General features: G+C 41.8%; 1 protein-coding gene across 6 annotated transcripts in view; it reads right to left on the bottom strand.

The window, feature by feature from the left end:
• The window catches only part of LOC111961489 (AP2-associated protein kinase 1), a 31265-nt gene extending 18935 nt beyond the window's left edge, over positions 1-12330 (bottom strand). For all 6 annotated transcript variants that reach the window (XM_023983803.2, XM_023983804.2, XM_023983805.2 and 3 more), the window contains exons 1-11: positions 12169-12330; positions 8261-8379; positions 7924-8032; positions 6340-6482; positions 4772-4893; positions 4475-4556; positions 4060-4192; positions 3723-3826; positions 3380-3474; positions 3028-3179; positions 934-1094 (exon numbers count right to left, since the gene is read on the bottom strand). In XM_023983803.2, the coding sequence (XP_023839571.1) occupies positions 934-1094; positions 3028-3179; positions 3380-3474; positions 3723-3826; positions 4060-4192; positions 4475-4556; positions 4772-4893; positions 6340-6482; positions 7924-8032; positions 8261-8379; positions 12169-12328 (1380 nt within the window). In that variant the 5' untranslated portion in view covers positions 12329-12330. The remainder of the gene's footprint in view (positions 1-933; positions 1095-3027; positions 3180-3379; positions 3475-3722; positions 3827-4059; positions 4193-4474; positions 4557-4771; positions 4894-6339; positions 6483-7923; positions 8033-8260; positions 8380-12168) is intronic.
• Between the last annotated feature and the right edge of the window lie 381 nt (positions 12331-12711).

The raw sequence follows: 12711 nt of genomic DNA, 5'->3' as shown, positions 1-12711 counted from the left end.
GCAATAATTAACGTTTTCTTTGTGCACTTTTTCTTGCTACAAGGCATGGGCTTGAATGGTTGATTGATTTATTATCATTTTATTTGTAAAATTGATTAGCCAGTGGAAAAAGTTTATTTTGGTATTTAAATCAGAAGGCTGCAAATAGAAAAGAGGCATACGATTTTTATTTACATTTTATTTATTTAATAAATGAATGCCATTGATGTGTTTTTTCATTTGAAATTCGATTTTGCATGTCTCCACTATTAAATTATATATTGTATGGTAATAAGCGATGCTTGTTCCATATTCAATGTTAAAGCAAAACTTGTTTGGGTCCATATTAAAAGGTTAATTTGTTCAATGTTGGCCCGCGACTTTGTTCAGGTTTTACATTTTGGCCCACTGGGTATTTGAGTTTGACACCCCTGCCTTAGAGTGTAAAGAGGAACATTTTCATTCAAATCGTTTTTTAGCAATTATATTAACACATTTGTGTAAAAAAAAAAAAAAGACTGGTCGGTACTGTAATTCTTTAATAACTTCCAGATCCTCAGAGCACTATGGGGGAAACTCACCTGGTGACGCCACCACCAACATGGAAGCACCCACCTGGTGGTTATTATTGCACCAGAAAGCTTACAACTATCACAATGCACATTAGAAATCTTCAGTATCTGTGGTCGCTTCTCAGAGCAGGAATGCTGATTTGAGATCAGTTTTTCCTTTTAAATAAGAATAAATAAGATTACGTCATGGACAGGGGTGACCTGATCCTAGATAAGCACTCATTTGGAGACATTGTATCCCTGAGAACAGTCAACATCCACTTTCTGCCAACGCTGCTAAGAGTGGGATCGACCAGACCCAACCCTGCTTGACTTCAGAGACAGGCCAGCAGTGGGATGCAGGGTGGTATGGCTGTGGGCTTGGGTGGCTGCCTGGCTGTACCTGCTTCTGCTGAGCACCAGCTTGGGGCTTTCCACCCAGCTGAAGTGTGGCCTGACTAGGAGGGTTCTGTGAACGGCCGGTCACTGGCTGAGGCGGAGCTGTGGTCTGTGCCTTCTGTGATTGGAGGGCTGCCGCTTGCTGGGCAAGGTTTAAGTTGACTCCTGCAAGGAGTACAGAATCTGGTTACTATACAAGCCATGAAACAATTCAAATATATTTTTCATGCTATATTAATACAAAAAATGTTGTCGTCACACATTACGTTAAAGGTTACGTTAAATGTATTTACATTTGTTTATTTAAATGGTACACAGACAAGACAACAGTTAGGACAAAAGACTAGACTAAACCCCCACCCATCCCCACAGGACCCCGTTTACTGCAGATATTATAGCAGTCATCTTATTTGTTCAATAACAGTAGTCCACAGCTCAACATTTGTCTCTTTAGCACCAAGCATACGGGACAGAGAAAGTTCCATGTAAGCAATTTCCAAAGCACCCCCATTGATGCCATGGCAGAGTGAGACTCTCGCCAATGTAACGCAGCCATCTTTTCGGCTGCCATATACGCTTCCCGCAAACCATAAGGTTGATGGAAGAGTTGTCATTGAGAAGAAGTGGAATTGGTGAAAGGGAATATTTTTTTGCAACAATGACAGTTCATGTCCTATAGGATTTATAGGGAATTAGCTTAGCCTATGGTCAATCTGCAGAATGCTGCTGCCATGGTAATGTGGTCTAATAGATACGGAAATGAATTGGCTGCTAAGTGTTATTTTGTTTGTTAACTGCATTACCTCCCTGTTGAGAAATACAGTAACATAATTAGACATGGCAGGTGTCATAAGCAGTGAGTGCCTTGGCTCTGCTTGGTTAAATAATTGAGTTAAGGTAATTCCCCATCAAAATGCAAACAAGTACACAACTCTCCAGTGTCCTGTCTATCACTGGCGGAAAAGCAGCACAAAAACAAAGTGATGTCATTCTGCTCTAGAGCAGTGAGTCTTGTTAGAGGCGGGAAAAATAAATCAGAGCACGGCAACTCTCTGGCAAGACCTCATTAGATGAGAGTGTTGAGAGACAGACTAAACAGACCAGCCAAGTGTTCTCTCCATTGGTTTCTAATGAGAGACCGATCATTTTCTACTAAATATAACTTGGATCTAATTTGAGAAATAATTCAACCAAATTTGGCAGAATGTTCTGAGCAGTTTGAGCCTTAAGAGAATATTGTTGATTTATCAAAACTGGGGGAGAAAGGTCAGTTCAGGTTCAGATCTATGTGAGCTACCTAGCTTCTTCTGGTACATGCCCACTTATGCAGACATTTATTTATCGTGGCTAGTACTCAATGTCCTCCAGCTACTTAAATGTTGTCCAACTTAGCATGCTGCCATTAGGGTAGAGCAGGGTTCTGAGCAAAAACAAAAAGGGTGAGGAGGATTTTCCTTGTTGGACATAAGTGTAAAAACACCAGGAAAATCAGCTCCAAGTGATTTGAATTTGGGATTTTTTCTTCCACACTCATAGTGTTTTTTACTAATAGAAACATCAACATGAAGATATTTGTAAATATGTATGCATCAATATACAGTATTATAGGTACCTAGTTTTATTAGTTGTATAAGTAGTTATATCTGTAGTTTTTATTTGTTTTAGGCCTAGTAGTTGTATAACTTTATGCTGTTTATGTAAGTTTTACATTATTAATTTATTGTTATTATACAGTAGCTGCCATATTATTCTTGTTACCAAGTATTTGTTTTTTTTCTTCATTTGGACACTCTTGAAAACAAGATGGTGCATCTAAAGAGATTTCTTCCTGCAAAATGTAAAATAAATAGAGGTATACGTGATCGTATGCTGGTGTAAGGAAGGTTTTAAATGATTATGTCTGAGTCAAATATTGTATCTGTTTGGGCTTCTTGCGGTCAATTTGCAGTCTACAAATGATTAGTAAGTAAGTTCCGGCCTGGGGTAGAGAATCTACCTCAGTCGCTTCTGTGCATGTATTGAGTACCTAACATGCCTCCAAATGAACCAATGTTAGCCTAATTGCAGTACAACAGCAGAGTGGCCGGTTGGTACAGACCTAGAGGAAGGGCAGGGAGATTGGCCCGTTTGCGAGGGGTGAGGGCAGCCGGTTGAATGGGTAGGATGCCAGCGCTGGGCTGGGCATGGCCAGCTTTGGGCCTCTGCCGCGGCGTGATGGAGGTCTCAGTGGTGGGGACAGGATCTGTCAACCTGGGGGACAAAGGTGAGAGTTGGTGGTCAACTTGTCAATGGTACGAAATTACCTTATGAATGATGTCAAAACAGAACAGAGAACACACAACTGACAAAAAATAAGGATACTAGCCTTAATACTGGTGTGTATAACGACAACAACCAGAAGATTACTCAGGCAGCCCCCCTGTATGACAAACACCAGCACACAGACTTACCTAGCCTTACTCTGTGTCTGGCTCTGGCTCTTCTTCGCTGCAGCTGCCTCACTGGCTTTGATTGGCTCAGGGAGTTGAGCAGGAATTGGAGAGTTCTATATGGGGGTAGATTAGAGATGAAAGTATTGTACATTTATATTTAGGAGGGAATGGAACCACATGACAACAGATGACAAGCACATTCAATAGCATCAGGACATGGATAGAACATTGGTAGGTCTGGCTCAGAGCCCGTTAGAGACCAATCCACAGACTATTCCCCGAGCAGAGAGAGACAGACATACAGACTAGAAAAAGTCACCCCCTACAGAGGTCACCCTGACCACAGAGCAGAGAGACTGACCTTCACATTCTGAACAGGGCAGTCCCGACGAGCCAATTTAAAAGCAAAGTAGGACACCTGGTAGATGTCAGGCCTTTTGTCAGGGTCGGGCTCCAGCATGTACCCTGACAAACACCAACAGAGTGAGAAGGAGAGGTGGAAATGTGAGAGAAAAAGTGAGACCAATTGAACCACACCAGAAGAGAGAAAAGCAACACACTGACTAACCCACAACCTATAGATTAAGCATGGTTAGATAAGGAGATAACATGTAGTACAGGACTCATAAAATACGTAATGGCGTTGTAGAATCTACACTAATTTCCATAGCAGATACAGTGAGTGGTGGAATACTGACGGATGAGGCAGTGCAGGTTGTAGGAGTAGCGGGAATTATCAGGAATGGTGAAGCTGGCATCACAGATGGCCACCTGACTCTCCCCGAAGGGTAGAGTGAAGTAGCACAGCTTATACAGCAAACAGCCCATCGCCTGGAGAGAACACACACAATAATAAAGTTACATACCATTTAGAGCCAACACCCAAATGCCTCGAGAAACCTGAAGGGAAAAGGCTTCTCCACACAAATATGGCTCTTCTAACTTCCTACTGTACTAACTAAACCAAATATTAGCTTGAAGTTTTCATTTAGTTTCATGAGCATTCTGTGACAGATATGCTACAAAGTGGACTGTAAAAAAGCCCCATACAAATCAGAAGCTGGCACTGATACCATGACTAAAGCCTAGATCTAAAATACAACATCCACTCACCCATATGTCAGCTTTAGTAGTGATAATCTTGCTATTGTAGAGGTTTACCATCTCAGGGGCACGATATGACAGAGTGGTGTACCTGAGAGAGAATAGGACAAGGCCACAAAAAGGAGGATAAAGAACACCATGATGCTTATTGAACGAACAAGGCTAACCTCTGACGAGGCTCGGCTGAAAAGGCCTATATTCCTCGGAACTGTATTTTTCTACAGCTGTAAAAAAAGATATATGTTCAAATCAAAGGAAATAAAATGGCAGCATATGGTATGTATTAAGCTACGCAAGTTCACAAACTTTTTTATTTCATCATCGACTATTGGCACTCCTTCAATCTGTGGGTTCTGGAACTTATTGGTAGCACTGCCAAAGTCACACAGCACATAGTGGCCTTTATCATGTAACAGGATGTTCTCCACCTGCAGAGATACAAAAGAGAAGAAAAGTCAAGCAAAGCCAGAGAAGGATAAAATATGAGTCACAATGTAAATTGGATGAAAGTGTCTGCTGAACGGTATACAGTGCATTTGGAAAGTATTCAGAACAATTAACTTTTCCACATTTTATTATGATACAGCCTTATTCTAAAATTGATTAAATTGTTTTTTTCCCCCTCATCAATATACACACAATACCCCATAATGTGAAAGCAAAAACAGGTTTAGATATTTTTGCAAATGTATGAAATAAAAAATACAAAAATATCACATATACATAAGTATTCAGAAGAAGTTTGGAACCACCAAGACTCATCCTAGAGCTGGCCGCCCGGCCAAATTGAGCAATCGAGGGAGAAGGGCCTCGGTCAGGGAGGTGACCAAGAACCCGATGGTCACGCTGACAGAGCTCTAGAGTTCCTTTGTGGAGATGGGAGAATCTTCCAGAAGGACAACCATCTCTGTAACACTCCACCAATCAGTAAAGAGGCACATGACAGCATGCTTGGAGTTTGCCAAAATACAAACGAGATTCTCTGGTCTGATGAAACCAAGATTGAACTCTTTGGCCTGAATGCCAAGCGTCACGTCTGGAGGAAACCTGGCACCATCCCTACAGTGAAGCATGGTGGTGGCAGCATCACGCTGTGGGGATATTAATCAGAGGCAGGGACTGGGAGACTAATAAAGATCGAAGGAAAGATGAACGGAGCAAAGTACAGAGAGATCCTTGATGAAAACCTGCTCCAGAGCGCTCAGGACCTCAGACTGGGGCGAAGGTTTACCTTCCAACAGATCAACGACCCTAAGCAGAGGCAACACAACGCAGGAGTGGCTTCAGGACAAGTCTCTGAACATCCTTGAGTGGCCCAGCCAGAACCCGATCAAACATCTCTGGAGAAACCTGAAAATAGCTGTGCAGCAACGCTCCCCATCCAACCTGACAGAGCTTGAGAGGATCTGCAGAGAATAATGGGAAAAACTCCCCAAATACAGGTGTGCCAGGCTTGTAGCGTCATACCCAAGAAGACTCGATGCTGTAATCGCTGCCAAAGGTGCTTCAACAAAGTACCAAGTAAAGGGTCTGAATTGTTATGTAAATGTGATATTTTTCCGTTTTGCATTTTTTTTTATAAATTTGCAAACATTTCTAAAAACCTGTTTTTGCTTTGTCATTATTGGGTATTGTGTATAGATTGATGGAAAAAACTAAAAATTTAATCAATTTTAGAATAAGGCTGTAACCTAACAAAATGTAGAAAAAAATCAAGGGATCTGAATACTTTCCAGAAGACACTGTGTGTATGTATATGTATATATTATTTATATGACAGGAAGACTAAACCAAGAACGAGATGAGACAGAGGGAGTGGGAGCAGAGTAAGGAGGTGGGAGAAAACACAGGAGAAGGATTCTATTCCTCCGCACCTTGAGGTCCCTGTGAATGATGGGTGTCTTGCCCTGGTGCAGTCGAGACACGGCGTCACACGTGTCACAGAAGATCTGCAGCACCTCTGCCTCTGTGAAGCCTGTCTGCAGACGCTGGTTCATCAGGTTCACCACCTGGCCCCCTGCAGAGATACATCGCTCAGTCTCATTACTGAACACACACACTGGGTATGGAGCTAGCAAGGTTCCTCAGTACACCCATCTTTCACTCAGACACTCAGTCTCTTGATCATCTAAAACAGTGTTGTTCAAACTTTTTCAGCGGGGACGCCATTTTCTTTCCACAAGAGTTTCTCGTGACCAAACCTCACCCCAAATCTAAATGACAAGCATACAATCGGTAAATTAATATTTTTACATCAACAAATAACCTTCAATTCATTACATTTTCAAGAACCCCTCCCCAAAATACTCAATAAAATGTTATTTTTCAAATGCATCTTTTGTATATTGTCGTATAAAAGAACATGTTTCTTGATGTTTTTTGGGGGTGACCCCACTGCAGTTCCCCCGCCCGCACTAGTGTTCACGACCCCAACTTTGAATACCACTGATCGAAAATGACCACTTCGCAATAGGGGCCTTTACAAAAAATTAGGAACACCTTCCTAATATTGAGTTGCACCCACTTTTGCCTTCAGAACAGCCTCAATTCAACGGGGCATGGACTCTACAAGGTGTCAAAAGCGTTCTACAGGGATGCTGGCCTATGTTGACTCAAATGCTTCCCACAGTTGTGTCAAGTTGGCTTGATATCCTTTGGGTGGTAGACCATTCTTGATACACACGGGAAACAGTTGAACGTGAAAAATCGAGCACGTTGCAGTTCTTGACAGACTCAAACCGGTGCGCCTGGCACCTACTACCATACCCCGTTCAAAGGCACTTCAATCTTTTGTCTTGCCCATTCTCCCTCTGAATGGCACATATACACAATACATGTGTCAATTGTCTCAAGGCTTAAAACTCCATCTTTAACCTGTATCCTCCCCTTCATCTACACTGATTGAAGTCAATTTAACAAGTGACATCAATAAGGGATCATAGCTTTCACCTGGATTCACCTGGACAGTCTGTGCCATGGAACGAGCAGGAGTCCCTAATGTTTTCTACACTTTCTGTACATGTACTATGCCTATAACATACATTCACATGATGGAAAAAAACCTGGTGCAGCGCAGAGCTCAAATGATATGCAAAGACAAGTACAACAACAAAGTCCCCACACCAGTGGTAGGCCCAGATCACGTGTCAAACTCATTCCATGGAGAGTCGAGTGTCTGTGGGTTTTCGCTCCTCTCTTGTACTTGATTGAGGAATTAAGGCCACTAATTAGTAAAGAACTCCCCTCACCTGGTTGTCTAGGTCTTAATTGAAAGAAAGAAAAAACTAAACACGCAGACACTAGGTTCTCCATGGAATGAGTTTGACACCCGTGGCCTAGATGGAAGTTAGACTAATAGTTAGACAGAGAGCGCCCTCATGTGGAGTGACAGTTGCCTGGCTTTATTCTTGTCTTTCAACTACACTTGATTGAACGCAGACCCTTCAGTAAGCACTCACCTTTACAGTAGTCCATGAGGATGAGCACTTCCCACACATCTCCTCCTCCACAAGTGGTGATACTAGAGTCCAGATAGCCAACGATGTTCTTATGGCCGACCAGGTCCTTCTGCAAGAGCACATGCACAACCGGATTACATTGACAGAGTGAACATCATCATGCCAGTTAAGTTCAAGTTCAACTTGATTGTCCCCAGAGGGGAAATGTAACTGATAAATAATGTAGTGCAGAGTTCACGGGCCTTCCTGTGTTTTCATGTAAGCAGAGGAGAATAATAAACAGAGCAACTCCCCTTCAAGCATGCTGTGGGAGTGGGGTAATCTCACAGCTACTCACCATGATCTGGATCTCTCGCTTGCACACCTGCAGGTCGTGCTCATTATTGACATACATCCTCTTGAGGGCACAGCGGAGTCCTTGGCTGGTTCGTACCAGGAACACGATGGCAAACCCCCCTGTGAGAAAGCGAGAGAGTGAATGAGACTGAATTAAGGTGCAGTGTTTGGAGGCAAGCAACCATTGGAAGTCTGACGTGTTGGTAACACCACTCTGTGCTAGGGCTGGCACAATTACACAAAATAAACTGTCATTTTTAAATAACAGCTGATTAAAGACAGTACAGCTGAGCATTGGTGCGGTTGAGTCTGTTTGTGTGGTAACAAAAATGGACTCTTTACAACATGATGAAACTTTGTTGCTCCTTGCTGAAATAAGCAGGGTGTTGTAGCAAACAAGTCTTCGGTTGCCTAGGCAACACCCCCCTCCAGGGCAATATGACTGGTAAACTCGCAATGGCTGCCTGGTATAGAATGTTCATTCAGATTATGTTAACTGATGTGGCTCATGCAATGGAATGTCTTTTTTTGTAATGTCAGTTGAGTTGAATCAACAAATCACAGCACATATTGATGGGTACACTTCCTGCTTTTACTTCCTGCTTTGCTCCTATGGGTACACTCACAATGGCCACCAGTCCACCCATATCCCATCATTGATTTAAATGGTCATGTCACTTGAGTAACCTCTGGTGGTAGAGCACTCCATGACGTGATGGCTCTGTTTTGGTTTGGGTACCGTGAAGAAACCCATAGTGGCGTGTCTGGTGGGGTATTTATGTCTGTTTGATGTGTATGCAAACAGATTATACAAGTGGTTAGGCATTTAAACACATCTTTTTCTTAAAAAGACTAGAAGAGAATTAGTCAATTTCTCCTCAACCATGAAAGACTATCGTGCATATTGTTGATGTTAGTTCTGTGTGTACAGTTAAGGGCAAGGCGTGCTGCTTTGTTTTGAGCCAGCTGCAGCGTTTCTAGGTCTTTCTTTGCTGCACCTGACCATATTACCAGACAGTAATCAAGATGGAACAAGACCAACGCCTGAACAACTTGTACAGTTGATCTGTGTGTAAAAAAACACAGAATATATTTTTTTAACAGACATACCTCTCCCCATCTTCACAACAACTTTGTCAATATGACTTGACCATGATAACTGACCATCCAATGTTGCCGATGACATGCATGTCGATTAAGGCAGCCTCCCGCACCCCTCTGAATCAGAGGGGTTGGGTTAAATGCGGAAGACACATTTCATTTGAATGCATTCAGTTGTACAATTGACAAGGTATCCCCCTTTCCCTTTACTCCTAGGAGTTCACCTGCTTTTAAATGATATCAAACTAGAGGGTTAATATTTTCCAGTGATGAAGACATGTCTCATGGTATGGTATGCTAGATGTGTCAACATTCCTGAATGTTTTGGCTTTCAGGTCCAAAAAGTTACTTTCTGACCACTTCTACCATGGACCAATATTTATGGGAATGTTGTTCAAATCCAAAGGGGTGTGGTCAAAATGTGATTGAAATCAAATAGAACAACCCAGTAGTGGTAGTGACGGCGGTAGTAATGGTGGTAGTTGTAGTAATGGTATTGTAGCAATAGGGTTTTCATAGGCTCTGGTTTAGTTATAGTGACCTATTTTTGGGTGGTTTGTAGGTGTGGAGTTATTACAGCGGATTATAGTGGGTTAGCATAGTAGGCTAGATTGAGTTGTACAGCATCATAATCCATGTGTTTTTATACTCTCTAAATGTTTTAGTTTGAACATTCTGAAAGTTTTGTGCCAGTGATTTCAGTGTAGTATGTTGAAGCCTGTATTCCACCATTGAAATGAATGAGGATACAAGAGTGAAAGGTTGAGAATGTGACTGCTGATGCAAGTCACACCAAATATTAAATAAATACTCTTATAAATGGTGATTCGCATCCCATTACGAAACAATATGATTAGAAGACAATGCAAGATATTTGAGTAAAGAAATCGAATAGGTCTAACCATTCGATAAAATGCAGCATCCATAATATAGTGTGCGTAGCACATAGAATTACATAAAGAAACCCTGGAGTAGCATCCATAACAGCATCATTAGTCATCTTTTGCCAACTGCCTTAGTGGCATCATGTTTAATTCCTGACTTTCAGTGCAACTCAAGCCTCCATGATGGCATTGCCCCAGGGAAACTGAAGGCCTATCTAGCCTAACTGTCTTAGCAAGGAATCCACTGTCTTTAGCTAATGTTGATAACCTATCTAGGCTATATGTTATACCATACTGGTGTTCAATTTCAGTGTGTTGAAACTGCAGTGTACTGTGTAGATCTATACAGTATTGCTGTGCTAGTTGGTGAAATAAGACTGGGGCAGGGATAGGCTACTTCAACAATATGCAAGACACTGACTCGCTCTCTATTCAGCATGTTTTAGACTCAATTCCTGAACAGTGTACACTGCAAAGCAGCGCTTCAGAAGGATGGACAGAATAGGCAGAAATCATGAGATGCAATTTGCCTTCGTAACCAACAAAAGCGTTGAATGTGAAAAAGTGATAGGACCATTATTGTCATGATGAACCGAGGTTGTTAGAGCAAAATTGCAGTCTTTAAGAAGAAGGTTGTGCAAAGTAAACTACTTTTGCAAGATGTCAGGGCTACATCATTACCCTACCAGTGAAAACAATCCATACAAATGACTCTACTGAGCAGGATAATGCAGGCACTGCAATTTCCCAGCATGCAGCACTCATATCTCTACACACTCACATTAACATGCACATAGCCACATACACACATACTCACCTGGGGATATAGAGTAGCAGGTTAAGAGAATAAGGTTGTATGGTAACAGGGGTTGGGATAAATTTGAGAATTGAGATGTGCAATTATTGTAATGTATATTGTGTTTATTTAGGCTATGCATTTGGTGTTTTTAAAGGCTATTTCATTTTTCTATTCTTGAATTATTTCATTTCAAGAACTGATTGAATTTACATAAACTTGAACAAGATGGCTGCTTAAGGTTAAAAATATACTGTTATGAGAGGTGATTTTACCATTTGCACAGGGAGTCAGGGATTAGCCTAATATTACATCACTTCCTCACATCAAGGCATTATCTGCAGGTTCTTTGGACTACCAAGTGATATCCAAATGATCAGCAACTTGATCTGTATGGTCTTGGGTTGTCAAAAGGACAAAGAAACCAGGTTTAATGTCCCCAATGAACTTTAGTTTAAGAATAGGCCTACAGATACATCCACACCCCAGACATCTCTCAGTGCTCTTCAGTACCTGAAAATGAGCCTCTTCTCATGTCCATGGTCACACATTTTAATAAATCATACAACACCCAAAAGAGACTGTCCCTGAGTACATTTAATCAGCGCCTCAGATGTAAGGGGATTTCCTGCCAACGGATTTACCAAATTAAGCTGCTGCTCAAACAACGACAGAGCTGTCAGTCACGCGACAGATTAATCACTGTCAGGCAGCAGCCCTTACACTTGATCATCAAAACTGGAAAACTACAAACATCATGGAACCTTTGAATTGCTTATCCACCTACATTGAAATGGTAATTGGGCTGGGTGTGTCCGATATTCAAGTGTCAGGAATAGGATTACATCATGGCTTTGAGTGAAAAATTGACAAATATGTGTGTCTGCCAACGACATAGCCAACTGTAGACATATCATTCTGAAACCTAGGCCTGCCTCTGGCTTAAGCAGTACTGAATGTCATCATGCCACAGTTCGTGTAGCAGCTACCTGACTGGTAATGACTGATCACGGTTCAAACATTGTGGCAGTTTGCGGTCTGACTGAAATGTCACATTTCATGTTCTCAGTCAGCATGGGCATCAAAACATTTCCAAAAGACAAGCCTCAATTCCTACATCTCACTCACCTTCGGCCACTGTTTCTTCAATAGTGACTTGGTGCCGCCCTATAGTACATGAACGTCCAATTAAATTGCCACCTACATGGCTGGATCCACTGCTACCTCCTCCAGAACCAGGTCCTGAACTGACCAACTCCCGACGAGATGAATCAAAGAACTTCCTCATGATAACTATCAGTCAGATGATGAGGAAATATTATCCTCACTTCAATCAAAACGACGCGGAATGCTCAAATGACGATGCAGAAAGCTCAAATGTCCTTATTTCCAGCGATGTCAGTTTCACAAATTAACTTTGTTTTCTGGACAAGGCCTAAGGTTTGTCTGACAAAGCCAGTCTTGTTGTTTGCAGATGCCAAAAACTGCAGTGATTTATTCACCAGCAGCTAACGTTAGCTGTCAATTATGAGCTAACTCCGAATAACCAGTCTCCCATTTGCTTGACAGACTAATATAGCTATAGAGATAAGATAGACGCTAATATAATTCCGCTAAACCTTGTGCAGTATTTGACTTGCTCATCTTGGAGGAGGACATTTCTCCATCAGT

Source organism: Salvelinus sp. IW2-2015, linkage group LG4q.1:29, assembly GCF_002910315.2.
Source record: "Salvelinus sp. IW2-2015 linkage group LG4q.1:29, ASM291031v2, whole genome shotgun sequence".
NCBI lineage: Eukaryota > Metazoa > Chordata > Actinopteri > Salmoniformes > Salmonidae > Salvelinus > Salvelinus sp. IW2-2015.
The sequence above is the reverse complement of the archived record's forward strand: the minus strand, read 5'-3'. Positions and strand labels throughout refer to the sequence as shown.